Source organism: Coenobita brevimanus, chromosome 90 (genome assembly GCF_032717465.1).
Source record: "Coenobita brevimanus isolate Jiangsu-jjx chromosome 90, ASM3271746v2, whole genome shotgun sequence".
Classification (NCBI taxonomy): domain Eukaryota; kingdom Metazoa; phylum Arthropoda; class Malacostraca; order Decapoda; family Coenobitidae; genus Coenobita; species Coenobita brevimanus.
The window spans coordinates 37,877,623-37,902,881 of record NC_137043.1 but is presented as its reverse complement, the minus strand read 5'-3'; the positions used below and the strand labels follow the sequence as shown (position 1 = coordinate 37,902,881).

The 25,259-nt window shown below is 41.8% G+C and overlaps 2 protein-coding genes across 2 annotated transcripts in view; both read right to left on the bottom strand.

Moving 5' to 3' along the window:
• The window catches only part of LOC145411676 (uncharacterized), a 33,384-nt gene extending 27,796 nt beyond the window's left edge, over positions 1–5,588 (bottom strand). The window contains exon 1 of the mRNA XM_080281682.1: positions 3,364–5,588. Within this exon, the coding sequence (XP_080137808.1) occupies positions 3,364–5,588 (2,225 nt within the window). The remainder of the gene's footprint in view (positions 1–3,363) is intronic.
• A 7,851-nt stretch (positions 5,589–13,439) lies between these two features.
• On the bottom strand, positions 13,440–23,615 carry LOC145411675 (biotin-dependent 3-methylcrotonyl-coenzyme A carboxylase beta1 subunit-like). The gene is made up of 12 exons (XM_080281681.1): positions 23,372–23,615; positions 22,211–22,375; positions 21,664–21,842; positions 21,039–21,153; positions 19,766–19,910; positions 18,667–18,815; positions 17,830–17,965; positions 16,866–16,980; positions 16,238–16,408; positions 15,342–15,476; positions 14,727–14,822; positions 13,440–13,750 (listed from the first exon to the last, which is right to left on the bottom strand). Exons 1-12 carry the CDS (start codon positions 23,613–23,615, stop codon positions 13,667–13,669), a joined length of 1,734 nt encoding a protein of 577 aa, XP_080137807.1. The 3' UTR covers positions 13,440–13,666.
• Between the last annotated feature and the right edge of the window lie 1,644 nt (positions 23,616–25,259).

Sequence of the window (25,259 nt, the reverse complement as noted above, 5' to 3'; positions counted from 1 at the left end):
GGTAACGGGAAAGAGAGGAAGCGATGGAAGGAGGTGAAGAGGACTGGGTACCGTAAGAGCACAGTAACAACGAGACAGACAGACAGATAAACAGATAGATGGATGGATGGATGGATTTTTGCTGCTGCCAGACGGTTTTCTTCAGCTCAAGGTTCTACAATGAAACTGTAAAATTTAGCTTATTCTGACTAGGCTACTTTTATATATTGTAACTACCTACTTCAATCTATTTTACATTCAACTTTGATGTAATAATAGAAGATGTTAGTGATCTCTCTACACCTTGTTAAATCTAGACCTACCTATTAATTACCACAGCCAAACGCGCGCGCGCACAAACACACACACACACACACACACACACACACACACACACACACACACACGCACATACAAACACCCTCCTACACACATATATACATACACCCTCCTACACACAAACATACACCCTCCTACACACACATACAAACACCTTCCTACACACACATACAAACACCCTCCTACACACATCACACTGCATCCAAATCCCCACTATCCCTACATCATACCCTACCCCAACAAACAGGACCAGCCAAATACGTCCACATATCAATCCTGTCCATCTGGCTACAGCTGGCTCCGAATCCCACCATCCGTACACCATGAACCATCCCAAACAGGCAGATCTAATCCTAATATGTACGGTACGCCACCATTTTTGATCCCCCTCTTACTGCATGCAACCTACGCGATTCGTGTGTTAGTGGGTAGCCTATGGGGAGAGGTTGGTTATCAGGAAGGTGGTGGTGGTGGTGGTGGTGGTGATGATGTTGTTGTTGATGATGATGATGGTGGTGGTGGTGATGGTGATAATGGTAACGAAACGATGATGGTGATGATGAAATACCTCACCAAATTACACCTACTGGAAGCCACATACAGGTACCTAATCAAGAATTGGTACCGGTATATCACTTATATACTAACTACAGTGGTTATACTCCGTTATTCATGGTACATCATACTTCAAATAGAACTTCAAGTACTGATTAAATCCTGATGTTTTGTCAAGGCTGGAGGAAGATACACACACACACACACACACACACACACACACACACACACACACACACACACACACACACACATATAGATAGATAGATAGATATAGATAGATAGATAGATGAGAGAGAGAGAGAGAGAGAGAAATCCACGCCAAAGCTTTCACCATAAATACGGTAAGTGCTCCTAGAGACGCATAGACAATGCAAGGAAGTTGAACCGAGAGAAGATTTGTGCACCGGAACAAGGAAACAACAACATTGTGTCTACATAACTGCAACTTGCAAACTCTAGGTCTTTTACTTCCTTGCAAGATATAGTCGGTCATGCACAAAGGCCTGTAGTTCCTAACACCTCATCCTAGCGATTTATTTTTGGATATGGCTGGTTAACATAATTTTTGTACGTAATTATGCAGAGTATGACCATACTGGAATGATTTATGTAACAAGGACTGGGACAGTAAGGTGTAATGAGCAAAACAGATTGCTTAGGAAGAGGTGTTCTGGGACATTGTGAGTGATTTGGTAAACAGAATAGAAGAGAAAGGTGTAATAAGCAAAATAAATCGTTTAGGAAAAAGTGTTAGGGACCTTCTTTAATCGACGAGATGACGGACCTTAGGTTCACTCAAGTGCAAATAATTCATTTACTGTGACGGAGTTACACTTGGAGATCAAAAGAGAAAAAGGAAACAAAAAAAAAAGAATAAACCAAAGAATGAATGAACAAAAAAGAAAGAACGAAAGAAAAACGGAAAAGAAAGAACGATAGACAGATAGAAAGACAGATAGAAAGAAGGAAAGAAAGAAAACGAAAGAAAAAGAAACCGTGCTGAAGAAAACTCGGCGTAACTCAAGAAATGGATAAATAAAAATAAATAAATCATTGAAGAGGTGGCAAAGTGTCCTAATCCTCCTTGAACTGAGGGTAGGAAGGAAGCGAAGCAGCATTCCTACACAGTCCTAAATTATTCAAGGTCTGTTGTGGCCAGGCTAAGTTAGATAAAGACGGATGATAAGACTGGTTACTTCCTTCCTCGGTCGTAGTTGAGACACCGGAAGTTTATATTGGGCCTTTATCTATTTTTCCATCCATTATGTATGTCTGTGTATCTATCTATGTTCTTATTATCTATCTGTGGGCTACCTATCTATTTATCTGTGCTATACATATACCTATCTATCTACCCATGTGTCTATCTATCTGCTACCCATCTTTGTTTGCTTATTGTCTACCTATCTATCCATCTATCTATCTGTCTGCTTAATGCCTATCTACGAATGTATATGCTTATTTTGTACCCATCTATATATGTATTTGTTTATGCATCTCTATGAACTCCGCTTATTGTCTGCCAAACTATCTATCTATCTATCTATATGTCTATCCGAGTTTAAACATCTCCACTCCCCTAGGCCCAAGCACAAAAGGGGAAGCGGGAAAATGAACGTCACCATTAACACAAACCCACAATGCAAATTCATTCAACCTTGGTTTTGTTGAGATAATTGATACCCGAGTGATAAGATGGATTAAAAACGATCTCAATTCATCCCTTCACTGGTATCCAAGCTCGTAGATATTTTTTTAGGGTTATGTTAGATGATTTTGCTTAGCTGAGAAAAGTACTCGGAGTTAAAGGGTTGCTGGCCCATTGAACGGTATCTCAGTACTATTACCGCCAGACGGTTTTGTGTAAGCCTAGCTGAGGAGTGGTCTGCCATCCAAGTTTTAAAAATACTCTACATTAAGCTCATTTGCCCCTTCAAGACGTGACATACCATAACTTCTTTATCTTTGCTGTTACCTAACCCATTTATTCAACCGAGAATGGTCTCTGGCTAACCTATGTAGGCACAATAATTACGGAGTTACAATATTTACGGAGCTACAATAATTATGAAGGTTTAGTTCTTTCCCGTACTTCTTCCCAAATACCTCTCGCAGGCTCCTATGACTCACTCTCAGCTGAATAACATCCCCTGGTGTTAAAAGAAATAAATTACGGTACGGTGCCATGGCGTTAACCTGTACACATTGACGATATCCCTTCCTATAACGGAGAGATTAACCTAAAGAATTTCGTAAAAGCATGTACCATAGCCTACGGATTTTTTTTTTCCCCCAACGGTATCTAACTGTCATTAACATGTTTGGTTGAACAGGGGGATGAAAGGAGATGTTTAAAAGGAGAAGGAGGAGGAGGAGGAGGATTAATGATGATGATGAGGAAGAGGAGAAGGCCGAAGATGATAATGATGATGATCATTATTTTTACTATTCTAACAGGTGGGCTATTATAGTGAGTAGGCAGCTTACTCTATGTGTGGAGGTGTGAGCGTCTCCCTTGGTGGCGGGTGTGGCGGTGGTGCCAAGGCTGCCATGAGGGAGGACACGATGATGGAGGCGGCGGCGGGACTCCTGACGGTGGAAAGTCCCAGGGGCGGGGCGGGGGGCAGGCCTCTCCTCCCCTGGGTCTCCTCGCTCACCTCCCCACCGCTACCCGCCGCAGAAGGAGCTTGGCCGCGTCCTGAGAGCCGCAGCCGCCGCATGCGTCTCATACTACGCCGCACGACACGAGACACGGCCGCAGCTAAACCAGTCCGCTTGTCGTCACCGTCGTCATCTTCGTAGTCGTTGTCTTCGGATTTGGCTGGGTGTATTCCTCCTTCCCTCGCCCCGCCCACGCCCCCCTCAGCGTTCCCCCGCATTGTTTCCCCAGCTTCAGGGCGTGTGGGGGCTTCACGCTGTGTGGGGGAAGACTCAGGGGCGGAATGTGGGGTTGGGGGAGGATCTGGAGGAGACTCTTGGGCTGGGGGAGGCTCAGGTGGGGAGTCCTGGGCTGGGTGAGGCTCTGGTGGGGAGTGCTGGGCCGAGGAAGGCTCTGGAAGGGAGTCTTGGGCTGAAGGAGGCTTTGGAGAAGACTGGTTGGCTGGGGAATGCTTTGGTGGGGAAGGTACGGGTGGGGAATGCTGGGCTGGGGAAGAGTCTGGAGGGAAGCCCTGGTCTGAGGAAGTCTCTGAAGGGGAATACTGGGCTGGAGAAGATTCTGCAGGGGAGTTCTGATCTGCGGAAGGCTCTGAGGGGGAATGACGGGCTGGGGAGGGCTTGGGGGGGGCATGCTGGGCTTGGGAAGGGGGCTCTGGTGGGGGTCTTGCGTCTGGGTGGGGGTCCTGGGGTGCCTCTGGGGGGAAGTACCTTGACTCTCCACCATCTGCTGCTCCTGTCGCTGCAGGATCCTCTGACTTACCCCGCTCTCCACTTTGTGACCAATTACCCTCCTTTGCAAGTGATTCCTGCAATTGCATAGCCTGATCTGCAACATTTGGGGAGTCTACCTCGTGTGCCAGCTGTGCGAGTGGATCCTGTGTGTGCAAACTGTGTCCTGAGGCACAAGGTGTAGAATCACGTCTTTGCAGTTTAGAATCCTGTCTATGTGGTGTTGAATCCCGGTTACGCGGTTTAGAATCCTGATTATGTAGTGGTGATGATACTGGCTGCTGTTCGTCCTGGTCTGGTTGTGATGAAAGCGTGTCTTGCTGATGCTGAGGGTGATGAGGCTTGCGGAACTGTTGCACCTGCTGAGCTGAATGTGGGTTACTGCTGCTGCTGTTGCCCTCATCCTCACCTCCCTGCCCTCTGCTACATCCCCTACCCTCGCCCCCCTGCCCTCCTTCCACTGAGGCCTGGGAGGGGGTTGCCTGTGACGCCCCTGTGGGATTCAGGGGCAGGGGTTCCTCTCCTACGGCCCCCTTACTTCCCTCAGGTCCCGCTGATGTTGTAGCCTTGGTTTGAGTGTCCTGGTTTGTTATTTCCTGCTGGGGAAGTACCTGTTTGTCCTGGGAGTTCTTATCCTGCTGGGAACGTGGCTGTGTGTCCTGGGGTGGTGTGTCCTGAGGTTGGGTGGCAGCACTTCGATTTATCCCATCCAGGAGGTCGTCCAAGAAGGTGCAGTGGATGTGGCTGAGGTGCAGAGAATCACCTTGCAGCCCCTCGGAGCTGCCAACATCTTCACCAGTTCTTCCGTCGTCTCCCCAGTCCGTCCCCGCCCCTCCACCAGGGTCTAGAAGCTCCTCCAGCAACCTGACACAAGGGGCAGGGTGGGGGTCGCCGCCCCCCTTGGCCACGCTGACTGTAACTCCTGCAGGGGGTGACACGGTTGCTGGGGGAGACACACGCCCCTCAGACCCCAAGTATACCCTAGTGGCGCCCTTCCCTTGATGAGGCTGGCCAAAGGTTACATTGGATGATCCTGGGGGAGGCTGGGAAGCATGCGGGGACACACTACCATCACCTTCAGTGGCGTCAGCGTGGGGCTTGGCGCTGGTGGTGACAGGCGACTGTGGGGGTGCCAACTGCAGGTCTACGTACATCCTTACCCTGGGGCGGGCAGCTAGGGCATCTACATCACCCACACTACCCTCCACACCCACATTTCCCCCAGATATATGGAGCGGAGAGCCAGGTGGAGATGCGGAGGCGTGGTGGAGGTGGTGTGGAAGAGTGGTGGTGGAGATGGGCAGATGTGGAGTGACCGCGTCCATCCCGCCAGCAGCAATGCCTTCACGTGGTGGAGCAGATTTCCCTCGGCGTTCAAGGCACAGGGCATGGAAAAAACACCCACACTCACCTCCCGCACCTTCACACACTCACTGCTGCACTCGTCACTACACTGGCAGTCTGTTTAGGGTGGCGGCAGCATGGTAGTAGACTCCTGCCGCAGCCTCACACACCCACAATAAACTACTAACACCTGAACTGAGCATCCATGGAACTCGACTGGAGCGCTCACACACTCGTACCGTAATGACATTTAATAATATCCTCGATCCATTCCTTTCCCTCATTACAAGCTTCACAGTTATAAAGCATGCCTTACAAAGTTCATTAGGGTCATAGAAAACGCAGTAAAAGAGACGAAACAAATGAAATACACTGTGATGTGGTGGGGGAAGTCGGACATGAATCGTACGCCCGACAATCACCTGACCGATTTCAGGTAAGGAATCCGTTGCCAACATTCAAATTCTCCAAACTTCTTTCCCTTCTATGCACAACTTTTGCACAACCATAATTGCCCACTAACTCCACCTGATAATAATAAAACCCATTATAAACAAGGAATGGAGACAAAATAAGCTGGTTAGCGGAGAAATATATAAATACTTGTTACTTCACGGCCTCCGTCGGTTGCCCCGGGCGACGGTACACAACACAAGGAAGTTTACTGCTGACTTACCTCGCTGTGATGTCATGAGCCTTCACAGATTTATCACACGTTTTCACAGATGCTGAACACCCTATTCACTCACATAATTGTATAATATATAACTGAAAATTCAATATCCAATAGCCTTGTCTACTTTTACGTGTTAGGTCGTTATATAAGATCCGATAGTTTTTCACATCAGTCAAGTAACTGGAACTTGAGTCCTTGAATGTTACAGATTTTCATAGTACGTCAATTTAGAATCAAACATACTGAGGTAAAGGATGAATTGCAGAGTATTACAAGATATAAAAAAAATTTGTGGTTAATATATACCTTGATATAGTTGGGGTTAAGCACAAACATTGCAAATGTCACATTTCAGTATTGCGTGAAGGGTGTGTCCTTTGTTCAGATTACCTGTCTTAGCCTGCCTGCTCTCCTCACCTCTCTCTCTCTCTCTCTCTCTCTCTCTCTCTCTCTCTCTCTCTCGGAATACAGTAATATATAATCGTACTGTATTTAAAACTGGCTCTCAAGGGCATACAGGAAAACGGCTTTAGTACAAATTAATAAAGAAAGTGGAGGGGTTAGGATGTACGAGGTGAAGGGAGAAAGATGAAACTCCTTTATTACGATTAGGCTACGTTATTTTTTTTTATCACTCCTCAACCAGACGCTCTTCTTGCATTTTTAATTCTATAGGGATTGATTACTGCTATATCTAACCTCTACTGATGGAAAAATCGTTTCCTGTCTTTTTTCAAGGCTCCAACATGCTTGCATGCGTTGGCCTTGGTTACTTAATGGCGGCTATCCATGCCGCTCGATCTCTGGCAGCTTCTCTATTCAGTCCCTTATCCCCTCTGAATAAAATCTTCTGGAGCACACAAGAATAAACTATACAAATAATTGTCAGTGGATTCAGGTTAAATAAAAGTAAAAACAAAGGAAGTAGGGGCTGTAGTATGGTGGGGACTGGGGAGGATAAGAGCTCATCATCGTTATTGTCATCATTTAATCCTTATCATAGTAAGGTTAGGGTTTGGATACTGCTGAAGAGGGACTGTGAGGTGTAGAATATTGGCGGATTAGTGCTGAATGGGATTAGAGAAGAGGGAGATGGGATTAGACTCTGGGGGAAAGGGATTGTGGTCATTTGAGGAGAATTAGAAATAGATCAGAGAGAGAGAGAGAGAGAGAGAGAGAGAGAGAGAGAGAGAGAGAGAGTTTTTTGGTAATAAGAGGCTGAGACTGAGTGAGTGGCTGAAGCTGAAGGACTGGAGTAGTAAAAAATGTATAGAAATCGAATCATCATTGTATCATTTATAAAGGCTCCAATATGTTTGCACATGTCGGCCTTGGTCACCAAATCAAAACTCTCCATGCTGTTCGATCTCTAGCAACCTCCCATTTCAGCCCTTTATCCCTGAGGTCACATTCTATAGCTTTGTCCTAGGTCTTTTTTGGTCTGCCTTGCAACACTACCCTCGACGTTCAAACCTCTCACCTGCACCCTCTTGCCACCATCCATCCTCTCTATCTATTTATCTATTGCCAGACGCCTTAATCCCGTGAGGGGTGGCCACAACAAATCGCCTCTATATCGCCCTGTCCCCCGCCATTTCACTGCTCTGCTCCCAGCTCACACCCCCCTCTCTCATATACCTCTCCACTCCATCCCTTCATCTCATCCTTGGCTTCCTCCTCCCTCTCCCCCCTCCACCTCACTCACATACCCACTCCTCGTAAGTCTCTGGCTCTCCATCCTCTCCACATAGCCAAACCATCTCAGTGTGTTTCTCCTAACCCTTCCTATCACATCCACATCCACGCCACAACGCTCCTTCACTTTCTCATTTGTCAGTCTGTCTCTTCATGTGACTCCACATGCTCCTCTCAAATAATTCATTTCCACTGCTCTCACTCTTGACTTCTGTCCCTCCAACAAGGTCCAAGCTTCACATCCATACGTTAAAGTTGGTATCACAATACCGTCATGCAGTAACTTTTTCACTTCCATGCTCACTTCCATGTTTCTTATCACTGCTTTCAAAGAACCAGCAACCTTTCTTTCAAGCACTTCACTCTCTAAACTTGCATCCTTACTCATCACACTACTGAAGTATTTAAACACACTCACATTTTCCATTTTCTCCTCACCCAGCCTCATTGTACATTCACTGACTTCATTTCTCCCGAAGACCATAACTTTACTCTTCCCTACATTCACCTTTAGATTCCGTTTCTTACACACTCTCCCAAACTCATCCACCAAACCTTGTAGCTTCCCTACGTCTTCATCTAACAACACAGTATCATCTGCAAGCAACAGTACAGGGAGTTTCCAAACACTGCCCTCTCTCATTAGGACCGCTCTAAAATCGACTATCCTATCTTGTATCTCTTTTATAACCCCATCCATATACAGATTGAACAACCATGGAAACATGACACATCCCTGTTTCAGTCTTTCAAACAGAAAAATTCACTCTGTCCACTATCCACACGCACTGCAGCCTTAGCATCCTCATATATACTCTTCACGGCATGCAACAACTTCCCATTTACTCCATATATTTTTAATATTTTTCACAATCCATGGCTATCCACCCTGTCATATGCCTTCTCCAAATCCGTGAAGGTCGCATACAACTTAATCTTTCCCTTCTCTAGAAACTTTTCCACTAAAGATCTAAGAATGAATATCTGATCTACACAACCTCTTCCCTTCCTAACATCTCCCTGTTCTTCTCCAACTAATTCCTCTGTTATTTCCCTAACTCTGTCAATCAGTATCCTACCATATACTTTTCCTATTATATTAAGAAGACAAATTCCCCTATGATTACCATACATTTCTTTTCCCCCCTCTTCCTTTGTACAGGGGAATAATACCTGACATCCAAGCCTCCGGGACTCTACCTTCCTCCCAGGCTAATCTGTGCATCTTCCACATCCATTCTACTACTATCTCTTCTCCATGCTTTAGCATTTCATCACACACTCCATCAATTCCTGGGGCTTTCCCCATTTTAACTTGTTTCATTGCTTCCACAACTTCCTTCCTACTGATTTCTTCCCCTCTTCTCACATCCCTCCTTTTCCAAGCCATTCCCCAGCCACTTATACTTTCATTGCTTACATTCTCTATGTTCAACAATTCCTTAAAGTGTTCTCCCCATCTACTCACTTTTTCTCCCTTCTCCAACAGTAATCAACCATTTTTATCTTTCACTGTCCGACTAACTTCTTTAACACCCTATCTAACTCTCTTAACCTCTTTCCAGAACATTTTCTTACAATCCCTCCTCTTTACACTCAAATTCCTTCCAAATTCCTCATCCACTCTCTTCTTACTAATTTTTTCACCTCCTTCTTCCTCTCTACATATAACTCTCTCTTCCGTCTCTCAACTTCTTCCACATCCCTGTTTCCCATCCACTCACTATAATGCTTTTTTCTTTTGTGCCACAGCCTGTCTCACCTCTTCATTCCACCATGCTGTTCCCTGCACCCCCTCTCGTCTTCTCTTCATCCCACATACGCCTCACATGCTGCACAGATTTCTTCTGTGAATATCTTGCACACACCTTCCACGTCCCCCATCTGCTCCAATCCATATTTACCCAATTGCTCCTCCACTTCTCTCCTCTCAACATGCTCAAATCATCTCAATCTACCCCTCCTCATCAGAGCACCAATATATAAAAATATAAATGTAGTGCTACTCTCAGGTGATTGCCCTTTCCTCTCCTCCTTCCTTCGTATTCTGTCTTTCTTTACTTCAATCTTTCCTCTTCCATCTACCTACAGGTGACTTTACACTCCCTCTTCTATCTTTCTGTCCTTCATTCTTTCCTCTTCCTTCTGCCTATGGGTGACTCTACACTGAGTGACAAGCCAAACGGTGTCCTGTACACCAGGAAACCATGTACTACACTGGGTGGTAACCATATAACCAAATTATGGCAACTGGTGGTTGAGTAGGTAATTAAGGTACTCCAATCGGATTGAGCCAGTGTAGGTTTATATCCAAGGGATGGTTGGGGTTTATTGCTCATGTAATGACACTCACGGATGAGTGAGGCTGGTCACTCTCATCTTAAATGTCAGGACCAATTTGCCTAGCCCCAGGTTCCTATGCTCCTCATGGGGCAACACTGGATTGGATGATGGATGGATGGATGGATAAGAAACATAATATCCTTGTCTACAGCACAGGTAATAAGAGTAAAGCATCATTATCAATTAACATCATTTATTATAACTTACTGCATTGAACAGTTTGTACCTTTTTTCATTCTTCAAATGAAAAAAGTATTGTGCAATGGAATAAAATTATCATGAAGAGAGGTAAGCCGAGCATTAGCATGAACAGAGGTACACCAGGCATACGAAATAATTTCAACAGGAGTAATTTTTTTTCTACACAACTAAGATAACTAAGCTGGCACATCATGTCAGTATTACAATACTGTACCTCAGACACCATATCATTTGGCAACAAAGATAAGCCAGTGGCACCATCACAAAAATCATACTCATTATGTCATATACTTTTAAAATTGGTGTTCCTGTTTCTCTGCTTTAGTTTTGAAGTGCCTGGCTGATGAATATCTCATTACAACACTGAGACGCAAAATAATGGGGAACATAGAGCTTTCAGCTGACACAGCATCTAAATAAAGAGATAAAGAAATAAAAAGTACTGTACAGTATTATCAGAACCTTCGAATGCCCACAGTTATTTATTTATATTCCATTTTATTATTTTTTTCTTTTATGTTATGAACAAGTTTTAGCACCAGCTTAGAGTGTACTAGAGCTGATATTTAATAGAAAACAGATCATAAACAGAAAAAATATATATATATATTTTCATCTTAGAGGAAAACTGCCCCAACATTCTTCTAACGGCTACATCAACAACAGTTAATTCCCTGCAAAACATGGCATCCAAAGGTGGACTTAATGCACAAAATGCTCGTGGGTGATTCATAATGCAATGTCATTAACGCTGTGTTGAGAGAACATGTTAACACAGGGTGCATATATACTTTGTAGCTGTACTCTTGTCATGCACCCAGAACCATGGTCAAACCCTGCAGAGCAAGCCTCTCGGTTTGTTGGATATGACTTAAAAAAAAAAAAAAAAAAAAAAAAAAAAAAAAAAAAAAATCAGTATCTGACCTAAACAGTTTACATTACCTTAACCCTATAAATGCCAACAAACTCAAGACTGGTTAAGCCCCATAAAAAAAAAAAAAAAATACAATTTTTTTTTTCTTAAGTCCAAACTGGACTATTGGAATACTGTAGCTGATTGTGTGAAATTTGACAAATAAGCTTCTGTAGCCCTTCCATTTTAACCTGCACTACTCTCTGAGGCTATTCACCCATATGATGCCATCACAGGCACAGGCTGATAACCTACTTTTAAATATTCTAAATTACATTAGGATGGCCTCAGGGCTCCCACACTAAGCTAGGTGGAATATGAGAACACTATGAAAAGTAAAATATGAGACTGGGAAAAAAAAAAATTAAGTGCCTAGCACCATTTATCTAAGCCTAGAGGAATATACACTGGAGTAATGGGTCAAAACCACAGGGAGGAAACTGAAATGTACGAGATTATACGTAATTTACTGTTACCCGATATGAATGTATGGCAATGAAGCTGAGATATTAATAACTGAATGTAGAAAGGGATGGGATGCATGTTGTGGCAAAGACTGAAAGAATAAATGATGGATGATGGCACGGTGTGTTGGGTTTAGGAAGCATGAATGCTGTTCTATATTTGCTGGTGAATCTCTTGAGTGTGTGGAAGAGTTTTGTTATTTGGGAGACATGTTGTGTGCTGGAGGTGGGGCTGGAGCTAGCTCTGTGGCTAGGGTGAGAAGTGGTTGGAAGAAGTTCAGGGAGCTCCTGCCTCTCCTGACATTGAGAGGACTCTCCCGACATGCTAAGGGGTCTTTGTATGGAGCATGTGTTAGGAGTGTAATGCTGTATGGCAGTGAGACCTGGGCAGTGAAGGAGGAAGATATTCGCCGGCTCAGATGTACAGAAATGACTAATTAGGTGGATGTGCAGTGCGTCCCTGCGGCCAAGGCCTGGAGGGGCTGGGTTTACGATGGAAGAGTTGAGAGGTAGGATGGGACTGGAGTGTATTGGTGTTGTGATGAGGAGAGGTAGATTGAGATGGTTTGGACATGTGGAGAGGATGGGGGATGATATTTGGGTGAGGAAGGTGAGAAGTATTAATACTGGGGGTGGGGTTATGAGGGGTAGACCGAGAAAGACATGGGACGAGGTCATTAAGTGTGACCTCAGGGTTAAGGGACTGAACAGGGAGGCTGCAATGGATCGTGCAGCGTGGAGAGCTGCCATTAGGTGACCAAGGCCAACACATGCAAGCATGTTGGAGCCTTTAAAAACACAAAATGATAAATGACAGAAGACCTGGATTTGACATGGGCCGGCGAAGCCAACCGGCAGGTGCAGTAACGGACCCAAACCACTGAGTTAGACACCGTTAGCTTGCTTCACCGTGAGTGTCATTGATTTATGTTGGCTGCGAGCTGAGATCTCAAGATTTCAACTTAAACGACCATTTTCCAGTTTTGGGTCCGTTACTGCAAAGCAGCCATTTTCATGTCAAATCCAGGTCTTATGTCATCTATGGATGTAACTAATCAGATCTTGGAGGAAACTAAGTAATGGTGAGTGATTTTTTGAACAGGTATCACATGTTCATAAATTTTGGCATATACAAATTCTAGAGCTGAAATAGAAATAGAAATTTTATTAAAACATTTAAAATGGGCACTATTTTTTTCACTACAAATCTTATATAACTAACTTTTCTGCTGTTAACAATATTCTGACAAAAAATATATCCAAAGAGTACATGGTAACAATTATGTACAGTGGCACAGGGTACCTGATTTTTTCAGAGAACATTTGAATACAAATATAGACTATGTATAAAATCTCTTTCAACAATAAAGGCTCTTCTTTACAGCACACTTAGCTTAGTTTTTGTACAGGGTATTTACAACAGACAATTATGCAGCACTGAGTAATGCTGAGAACAAAAGTGGCATACAGTTTCCATACAGCTATACAGTATACTTTATGGGTCTCAACTATTAAAGTGATGAGAGACAGTTTTCATGGAGATGCACAATAATTGGAGGTTCAAACACTGACTTTCAACTGTACAGTAACACTGCCATTAACCATATTTAAAATAAGACCCAAACTTTAGCTACCCTTGACAGTACAAACTGAGCACATTATCAGTGTGCTACTGGTATGTGCATTAATTTTAACTAGAAGCTTAGACAGCAGTACTATATTCATTCAGTCTTTAAACTGAATAATGAGGCACACAGAAGTTTGGAATTATAGTTTGAACACTGGGAATCGTTTTGGATTCCTAGTAAGCATCTCCCGCTGACGGCAAATTTGCAGACACTCGGCAACAATCTGGGAAAAAATATAGCATTACTTACGTAAAATCACATAAAAAATTTTCAGACTTAAAAATCTTGGTACACTACACCTATAACATAAAATTACTGTAATTTCATTAAAACACAAACAGTTGATACAATTATGGTAAGTTTGCTGAACTGTTACACTTACAATATGGATTTACCAAACTTAGGAAATCATCTGCAGATAGCATTAAACAGCATTAGACAAACGGCTGCAGTTTTAAACAAACTTTTACCACTTCAGCTCAGAATAATAGAATATCTGGTACAAATGGAGCACCATGTGTAAGTCAACAAACTGTTGACTAACTGGGGAGGATTGTGAGAAACTCCAAATACTGCACTGCAATTAGACTGCAACAGCCCTCCAGTTATCCAAACACAGGTTATTAATTACCCTAAATGAAAATACTCACTTCATACAGCTCATCAATCTGTGTTTCATGTATCCACAATTCTTTCAGATTTCCTGGGCTGATACAAAACTTTAGTATTTAATTATTTCATGTTCTGTCAATTTATTATCATATGGTACATGCCATCATCCTGAAACTTACTTTCACCTAAAAATGGGGGTACCAGTATCTGTTCACGCAGTCAAAATCATGAAATGTAGGAAAAGGGGTATGAGGATGGTTATAAGTAATCATCTATTGCAGTACAGTACCCGTTATGTAAAAAATAAAAAAGGTCTTTACACCGTAGTAGTTAAAAATGGATACAAGCACACAGTAGTTCAATGCATATATTCTGATATGACGAAATTATTGTGAAAATGCAACAATTTCAGCATGATTTGGACTATTCAGGTACTCAAAGAGGGTTCAAGCTGGACCAAAATATTCTATCTTAATAATGACTGCATGATTGGGTGCAAAAAATGGTCCACAATTCCTGTCCATTTTCTGTCCAACAAAATGCGTTGGATCAATGCAAAACTGTCCTGGCATGATAGGTGTGTTTACCTTCCTTGTTTGTGATGGAATGACAACCCCATCAGTGAGGCAGCGTGAAGCATGATAGAGATAGCTGGTGGTTGGGAAGCTGAAGGCAGAGAGGGGCTTGCGGGGTGGCTTGCTGGTCTGATGAGAGAATGACAAGTCGTTGTGGATCAGCTGGTTTTGATGACTGATGGGTTGGTTGAATGATGGTAGATTTGTTGGTAAGAATGATGGAAACTGAGTGGATGAGTGATGATTTGCTTAATGGTTTAATAATAGTACCAGCAATCTCACAAGAACTGTAGAGTAAACTGATAAATAAAAATAATATAACTCTGTAGTACTAACACTGTGTAAACAAGGCAAAATCAAAACATGATATGTGTGCTAAGAGTGCAACCTCAGAATCCTTTCATCTCTCTAACACATGATACATAGGTCGCTGAATTTTTACATCTTCAAGGAGGTCTCTGGAAAACCATGCCCAAGCTTGAAGGCATCAATAGGACAGAAAACTGATGACCCTTGACTGGCCAATGGTCTCTATATGTAAACTAAACTGACTGTGAAATAACAGATCCTTAGAATAATGAGGAAAACTTCAAATGCTATATAATAAATATGAAACACTGCACTCACCTCTTTGCCCTCTGCTGCCTTTGGTGTTTGTGCAACAGGTGGGGTTGTGGGAGGCAGAGGAGGGGGGTTGTGAGTGTGGGTGATCTCAACGCCAGGCCAAGTGAAGATAAAGTTTGGCGAGAAAGCCTGCCCACACTGGAAAACAAATCAAGGGGATAGTAATTACCAGGGTATATAGTGTTTTCAGATTTTTAATAGCTTTATAGCCAATTAATTCACTATTTGAAACCTACATACAAGAAAAATACAAAATAAAGGTGCAAAATAGTTCTGCCTGTTAGGTGCCACAATTCCAAAAGCCTGAATAATGTATGAAGGATTGTGTGACTCATTTCTCTGGACATGTTGCAGATATTTCTTTCTATCGTATTTTCTCTTTCCATATTTCTGGATCCAATCCCATTCCATATTTTGATGGGAATAAGGATCAGGATGCTGATGATGAAAATAAGGACTTGATTTCTCTCTCTATTGCTCTTTACATAATTAACTCTGCTAATATCCTCTGCTTCCCTCCTCGATCCCTTCTCCACTAAATCAGCAAAGTACTGTAACCTGTAACTGCACCTATGGGTTGCATTCCCTGTAAAGTATCTATACTCTCTTACAAGAGAAGCAATCTCTTCTTTCCTTTCTTTTTTAACAATAGCTATCTGTAGGTAAATGGCAATGTGTGCTTAGATGAATCTCATCCCTTGTTTATATCTAGCTTCCATGCCCGTCTGTCTTTCCTTCCCAGCTTTCCTGCCCTTCCTTCTTCATACCACTTTCATTTTTTTCATACCAGTTTCTCTCTTCATACACACTTCCCTACCTACCCATCTCATACCCACCTTTATTTTTTCATACCCAGCTTCCCTGTCCATACCTCTTTCACTCTTCCCCCCAACACTAACCATGGTATAATTGTCGTCACCATGGCAACTTCCAATATTGATGGTGATCTTGGGTACAGTGGCACAGGACACAGCACGAACCATGATACTCCGCCCTTTCATGGCCGCCCACTGGCCCTGCACACCAAGGTCCTGATTTGCCGCACTATGTTCTGCCTCGGGTCCAGAGTTCTGATTGGCAGAAAGAAAAGACTCATTATCATCACCATGATTATCCTAACTTAATTTTTCCCACTTAGCCTAAGGATGGAGTGAAAAATCTGAGATAAATGAAATAAATTGATGATCGCAATATACAAAGTAGATGATAATGTTAGCAGGGCATATAGTAAGTTTTCACTATAAGTCACACTTTTTAATTATCTGTGTTGTTATTGAGTCCACAGTATTTTACAGAATTGCCTATTAATGTTCCAATGCTTTCTATAAAGCTGATTTGTCAGTTCTCCTGGTTTACATTACCAATTTGAGAGAAAAAGTACACCTACTAATATTTCTGAACAAATCTGTGACTTGAGATGAGGACTGCCAGTGTTGCAATCATGCCATTACTTCCATCAACATCTGGTCCTGAATGAAAATAAGTAAAAAACAGGCTTTCACCTACATAACGATAACACCGTTTTACCTGCAGAAAGATCATAGGCAGACCTCGTTGTTGGCAAATCTGGATGAAATGAGCACCTTTCAATCCATCCTCATACGTGAGTGGACCACAGTTACCCAGCACCCCAACACACCTCCTAAGGTTGAGGGGACTAATGAGGGTTGTGTACTATGCCATGCGAACATCTGCATATTATATTAATCAACGATATAATTACAATACACTACAGTATAATATACTACAATATATCCATCCATCCATCATCCAACCCTATGTTGCCCCATGAGAAGCATAAGTGCCTGAGGTTAGGCAAGCTGGTCCTGATATTTAAGATGAGAGTGACTACTACAATATCACAAAACAATATTTACTGATACCCAAAGCATAAAGACAGCTGTGTGACGATTTCTGGCAGATTTTTGGCTCAAACCACATTATTTATTACATTAGGAACCTTTCCAGATAACTGCAAAACTTCTGATTACAGTACTGCAGCCATATGTCTTCAAAGGATTCATGTCCTCAGGTTGAAAGGGTTAAATGTTCTGGACTACAGTGGTCTAATCTTGTGTCCCTGCAGTCCATCCATCCATCATACAATCCAGTATTGCCCTATTAGGAGCATAGGGACCTGAGAGAAGGCTACACAGTCAAGACCAGCTACTCACCACACAGCAGCACTATGTGATCAGTAAATCCCATCCACTCCTTGGAAGAAGACTTTTATGATCTGACTGGAATGCTTTAATTCATCAAATAACCAGTGTTTAAAAAAAAAGTTTTGCATCCCTGTCCAGCATGCTGGCTTGGCAAGATGGGGTGAGCTTGCCACTCACCAGAGATACTAACCATGTCAGACCTGCTGTATTTATCATTCTATTCTGGCCACTGACACATTACTTAATTCGGCTGCAGGAACACCTCCAGATATGAATGGAATAGAATATATTTTGTGTATGAATGTGTGTTTTTCCTGTCTCCTCACCCCTCAACAAGGCCATATCCAATGGTGAGGTTACGGCCATAACGCTGCTTGAACTCTCGGAACCGTCCTCCATCCACTAGTCTTCCAATCACTCCATACAGCTTTGTTCGGTCTATCTTCTCTAGACCAATCAGTCCTGTTGGTGAGAATAAAGCATGGGTTAGGTTTGGTGCTGTTACCTACTGTTAAATACTGTATTCTGGGCTATTGTACCTAGCTTCAGGCTTATACTGTTCACAACAGATGATACAAAACTGGCTGTTACTCTTGTACAATATTATTAAAAAAAAAAAAAAAAAAATACAGGTAAATAAATAAATAGCAGTCAACCCCATACTAACTTTTTGGGCCAAGAATGGTCAAATGACCCCCTACAACTTTTCCATCGGTTCAGTCTTGCCTGATCAATCCTTACACTATATGGATAAGCAAAATTAGTTGAAAGCTTAAGCTATACTGTATTTGGAAAAAAAGGACACTTTCTTTATCCATCTCCTAATCCAGCAATATGTATATCTTTTTGCCCTGGCTTTTAAAATCAGATCTTGTAATATGATACAAATCTGTGACAGATGAGCTCTACAAACATAGTGTTGCATGTATACCTCATTTCTTTGCAACTCAACAAGGCATCCCCAATTGGGTAACCTTTTTGGGTGAGGTATGCAGCTCACTAAGGATTCCATGGTAACCATTCTAGTAATGCTGAATAGTTAATATACATGCCAACACCACTGCCAAAGTTGACTGTGAAGGTGGAAACATGAAAATGAAGGCTTTGTTGGTTAGCATCTAAACAAAAAGCAGCAATGCTAAAGCAGATTTTAGAATACTCACCATCAAGGAGACTTTGATTCCAAGTTGGCTCCTCTGCCCCAGGTGGTGGTGGGGATGGAGGTTCAAGATTGAGGGTCGCCACCAAGTCTCGCATAATCTCAAAGCCTTCAGCCTCATCCTCTGCAAAGTAATCCATCACTCCACTCACACTGCAGACAGGACAGAAAGAAGTTATAATTAAATCATTCATCCCTTCACTTACACTACAGGCATGACAAAAAAGTGAATTCACATATAATTAGACTGTAGTTAATTCAAAAGCTATGCGGTACTAGTTACAGCTATAGTTTTATGTGCCTGCTGTAAGCGAGGGTCACTGACACATGAGCAGGTAATACAAGGCCTTCAAGATGGAAAACTTCAAATCATCATTGCTACTCCTTCCTAAAAGTTCTTGTATACAATAGTAGTGAAACAATTCATCATCAAGTAACATTTTCCACATTATTCTGGCCATGCAAGCAACAACCAAGCAGGGTGATATGACACTCTTCTTCTTCATACCTATGTTCAGTGTTGTGTACTCTACATTTTAGTTCCATTACCGCAAGGAGTCTGCAAACCTGGATAAAACTGTCTGGAATTTAAGACAAAACAAAGTACCTATATTGTTGTTCTGTTGGGGCTGAAATTAGTAGTATGGTACTTCTGTTATGTATTAAGAAAGTAATCCACTACTGCCAATGCTATCTGGGTATATGTCTAACTAAATATCAGACATATGACTCAGCAATGACTGACAACTGACATTCTAGTTTATGGAAAAATAGTGTTCAATTTTAGCAACATGCGTAAAATTACTTCTAAGCATAGAAAATAAAAATATTTTCTTTCCTAATCTTTCCCCTACCATCCAAATGAATAAGACAGTACATTTTAGTCCTCACATTTCCTCCCAACTGCAAGTGTCTCTCTTTTTACAATGAATGCCCAACGGTATAAGAACTTACTTTACCTGCTAATGTGTTCATGACTCGATGACCCAAAACCAAGCAAGAGTTATACAGTTCTTGACCTTCCAATCTAAATTACCAAAGTAAGCTAACTGCAGAAAAAAAAGGGGGGGGGGGGGGCAACTTAAAACAGTGACTTGTTGTACCTGGTGTGCACGGTGGCCCCTCCAAGGTCTTCTGCACTGATGTCCTCCCCAGTGGCGGCCTTGACCAAGGGTGGCCCACCCAGGAAGAGTGTGCCTATACGGGTCACCATTGCTGCATCCTCACACATTGCTGGCTGGTATGCACCTGGGGGAAAAAACACAAAAGTTCTCACTGTTTTTTTTTTTCTTACTAAGTCAAAAGCACACTGCAGAAACAGCAAAAATAAGTTCCAATGCTACCAATAAAGCTAGTATGCCAGATTCATCCTATTTATAGTACCATTTGTATGGAAAAAAGTTGTGATATTTTAGAACACATCTCTGACTTATAATGAGACTGTCTATACTGGGGAACATGTTTCCACCCATTACCATCCATTTCTGCCCTTCTTAACTACCCTTTATGATAGAGGAATAAAAAGGTAGTGCTGTTTTTCTCCCTTCCACAGGGATAAATTATAGCATATACTTAATGAGGTTAATGCATAATCAAGACAGATGACATAAAATGGAGCTGTGCCTATCACAGGTGAATGATAAAAAAGGTAGCAATTGTATTAGGTGATCGCAAAATATTACCTGTACAATACTGTCCTACCAAAATCAGGCTGCTTCATTATTTCTTTGGCATAACAGCCCAATCAGCGATAAAGTACATGTGTCTTAATGAATTTTTAATATAATGTACCTATATTTAATATGATACACCTGTGTCACTAGCAGTTAATGGGGAGGGGGTAGGAGGACCAGATTAGTAAATTAAGCCATTACATGACAAAACTAGAGGGGCGCTCAGTGGAGCACACCTCTCCGATAAGGGCAACATAATTTCCAGACCACTCTTCACAATGGGTTAGATTTTCTCACCACTGATTAGGATTTTGCAAAAAATATTTCCTGGATCCAGAATCTGTAATACAATCCAGATCTGTCCCAAAAGCTAATCGATTGTTTCCTGGGAAATGGGCTATCTACCCACCAAATTTGGTCTGAATCTCTGATGATGATGATGATGATCTCTCTTTCAGTTTTTGAGTAATCCTGCTAACAGACAAACTAATAAACATTGGTCCCAAAAGTTAAGCGACTGTTCCCTGGGACATGGGCTACCTACCCACCGAATTTGGTCCAAATCTCTCTTTTAGTTTCTGAATAATCCTGTTAACAGATAAACAAACAAACAGGAGTGAAAACATACTCTCCTTGTCTGAGAGAGACACACTGGATTAGTATGCACCCAGAACTGGAACTACAGATGGTCATCCAAGCTCACCTCCAGCTGTGCATGATCCACATACTATGGCCAGCTGAGGAACTCCAACCGAAGAGAGAACAGTGGTATTGTAGAATGCTCGACCACCATGATTCTTGTCCGCAAAAAGTTCAGACTGCAAAACCAACCAGTTTCAATTAAATGAATACAAACAGCTTTTAAAAAATGCACTGATACAAAAATATAGTACCGTTACTGAAATGGCTAAATCTATTAAAAACAAAGGTATTTTTTAATTAAAAGATCTCACCTCCCTTTCATGTCACACCTCTACCACAACTGAGAAACTAATAAAACCTGTTCAGTGTTATGAGGTTCACTACATGCACAAAATACATGAGTAGTATAATTTTCTTCTCTCCACATGGGCTATTATATTAACTCTTAGGCTGCAGTGAGCTTCTAGGATGTAAATATCACTGTCCATTTTAGCCTGGAGTACATTCAAAGATTTTTATCTTCTCCAAAACCACTAGTTTCTCTTCATCACAATAATGTACTATTTGAAAGGTCTTCCATTTTTGTACTTTATTTGTTTCTGGATTGTACCTTATCCCATCCATTATGTAAGAGGGAAAAAAGTCACAATGGTTAATGATAAACAAAAAAGAGAAACACTCATCACCTGCAGAGGAAGGAAACCACCTGCAGAATCCACAATAATCACGGCTGGGAGGCGGTTGGTGGCACAAATTTCTTGACTGCGAATGTTCTTGGTCACAGTGATGGGGAAGAAAGTACCACTCTTGACAGTTCCATCATTAGACATGATCACACAGTAACGGTCATGGATCTTGCCAATACCTGCCAGAATTACAATAGTTAGGATAGAGTATACTGTATGACAAGTGAAAGAAGAAACAAACCCAGTTCTACAAGTACTCTTTAGTGGTGTTAGGGCTGAAAGAAAGTTGTTACAGTTAAAAAAAAAAACTCATGGCTGGTAACAGTTAATGTCCTCGGTAGTACAATATGATTAGAGCACCTCCAGTTCCCACTTGAGGATTCAAACAGGTACAGAAAACATATATATGACCTTTACCCCAACTGGTACAATATTAAAGAGCACTACACCACCTGGCAAAGAATTTAGCAAATAAATCAAAAAGTACAGTAGCTTAGGACAACAATAACAGGAAAACATATGAGAAAAACATAAGATGCTAGCTAACCGTTAATAGATCCTGCTGCCGGAACATCACCATACTCCAATCCAAGGCCAGCCAGAGGACACAGTTCTAGAAAGTCTGCTTCATTATCCAACAACAGCTTCAGTTTGTCCCGCACCAGCAGTTTTTTGTTACGCTTCACATGCAATGCCACTCCCTTCTCTCCTCCTGTAGACAACACATACACAGTACAGTAGTTTGTCACCTGTTTCATGTTCTCCAAGAGGTCGTGAAGTTGAGTAAATTTGTAAAAACCTGCTGTCTGCTTTAAGTCAAACTTCCTACAGATGCTTAGCATTTAAATGAACCCTTCATTTGCACTGAAGATGAAAATTGCTTTTGTCTTCCTTCTTACGTTAATTCTTTAATGCATATGGTTTCCTCAGAAAGGACTGTCGAGGGAATTCTCAGAAGTCAAGTAAGGGTACCCTAAGGCTTGTACATTGTTATGAGGTGGCAGGTGAAAGACATTAAATTACCATACATACTATCCATGCAATATCTCAGATGGAACAGCTTCAAGCAGAAATAAGTTAAACAGCATGTCTAAAATGATATCTAATTCTAAGGTCTGCCAGATATCAGAAAAAGAAAAAAAAAGTGTTGCAGTTTTAACACATTAACCTTAAAGATTGTAATAAGATGTACTAAGGGTTTCCTCTAGTTAGCTACAGTCTTTAATATAATACTGTTTTTAGTGGTATTAATAATTTACTCTGAAATACTCTGGACAAAGAATCCATTCCTCAAATCATGTAAAACATTTCTATTGCCACTGGTTAGCAAGTGTATATATGGTACAGTATTTCACTTTATGCTGTGCAGACTGCAGGCACTACATACCATACATGTAAGAGCAAAGTTTGCAGCTTAGGCTAATTAGGCAGTATGCTTCATCTTTAAAAACTGTACATTACATGAATTTCTTCAGTATGATGGATACTATCAGACATTTTTACTCAACCTATGAAGGACCTCTCTGGCAGTGAAGGACTTATTAAAAATTGATGTTGGTACCAGTACAGTACTTTACATTTCTGCAATCACTAGTATATGCACTATACTACACAATACCTGTACTTACAATATTAGGCACAATACCTGCAGTATGGCGTAACGTACAGTACCAGTAACTACCGTACAATACCACATGCATGCACATACCTCCTGCCTGACAGAGTTCATTAAGTCTGTGTATTTTTTGTATTTCTTCCTCTGCTTTGCTCCTGGCTGCCACCAGCTGAGGGCAAGTTGGGTCAAGTGTGTCTTGCAGCACTGGGAAGGGTCGGGTCTGTGTGGCCAATCCTCGGTGCACACTGGCTCTTGTAACTGCCGTCCCTGAACCCAGTGCTCGCCTCAGCAGCATGACTGATAAATCAGTTGTTGGTGATACATAATTATCCAACATGCTTACAATTTAATTCAGTTTCCAAAGTCTGGCCTCAATATTTCAGTCAATCTTCGGGTCATGGCTAACCTATGTGCAAGAAAATCTGGTAATTCTTTACCAAATGGGCACGGCAATTCCACCCATGTTATAACAAACTCCCAATCTCAAGGTAGCCTAAGTAATTTTGGTACCCTACAGAGCAACAAAGATAATTAACTGTTCCACTGTGACTGCAGTAAGTGATTAGAAAAAAAATATACATATACCTACCAGTAGTTTGGGATATTTAAGGAAGTGGCCAGGTCACCTGTGTCAATGTCTACCAATGATCTATCCGACTGGCTGCACTGTTGACTAACCATTGCTCTGACTGGATGCGACAGTGTATCCTACATCAAGGCAAAGCAATGAGAAACTTAATGATTTAACCAAACCTAATCTAACCTAACCTCACTTACGTTTGACAGTCAGCTATCAAACTTAAAAATGCGTGTCAGGAACGTTAAATATGGCCAGCTACTGGCAGACATTAGCGGAATATTTATTCGTTCTAAATCCTCATTTACTGCATTCACAGGTACAGTATGTTTATACAAATCCCCAGTGGCTATGGTAATCCAGGAATATAACAAGTAACTTGTGAAAGACTCATTTCAATAGAAAATATGGAAAGGCTTACCCATTTGGTAAAGAATTAAAGAAAATATTTATGTTATGATACTGTTAACCATTCAAAAGGACATACTTGGCATTAAGTAGAAGTATGTCTGCATGAGAACATCTATCTCTCTATCTATTGCCAGACGCCATAATCCCGTAAGGGGTGACCATTTGACTCCGAGTTATTTGTTTTACAGGGAGGGGCACTAACCCTCCACCAACCCACTTGTTGACATGTAGGGAGCACGTATGGTTTGGTTATATGGTTACCACCCAGCATTGTAAATGGTTTCTTGGTTTACAGGAAACCATTTGGCTTGTCACTCAATGTAAAGCCACCTGTCATGGAAAGAAAAGCAATAAGAAGTGACAGGAAAGATGGGAGAAATAGGAAGAGAGGAGGGCAGGCACAGAAAAAGAATGATAAAGGCTAAGGAAGAAGTAGGTGGGACTACATCAAGTGAGTGGACGATGGTCGCCACCACCTACCACTATACCAACACAATTTGTGCCAGTCCTAAGAATTACCGTACTCAAATGAACCCAAAACTGAAAACAAATGAGAAAAACTTACATGAACCTATACAAATAAATAGGTACTAAAATAAACCACAGTGAAGAAGGGAAGGTCAATCAGCAGTTTTGAACAACCATGGAATCTTGAAATTTCCTTTTGAGAGTAGCCTATGCACATCTCACCTTCTACTGCCATTTTTACTGAATCCAGTACTTCATTGTCATAAATGTACTTTTAAGTACAGTATTAGCCTAAGTAGATAAGGAGTGGGGTTGGGGGTTGGGTGGGGGAAGTATGGTGGATACAGTTTATTCCGGCTCCAATCTCTGTCTTTCATTGCATCTAATTTAACCTAACCTAATTTTATCTGAATTAAAGTAACCTAACCTAGGGTAACCTAATTTAATCTTGAGTGGTTGTATATTCAATAAGACAGAGCTACAAGCAGAACAAGCCCCACTCCCACTCCTTACCTATTTAGTACT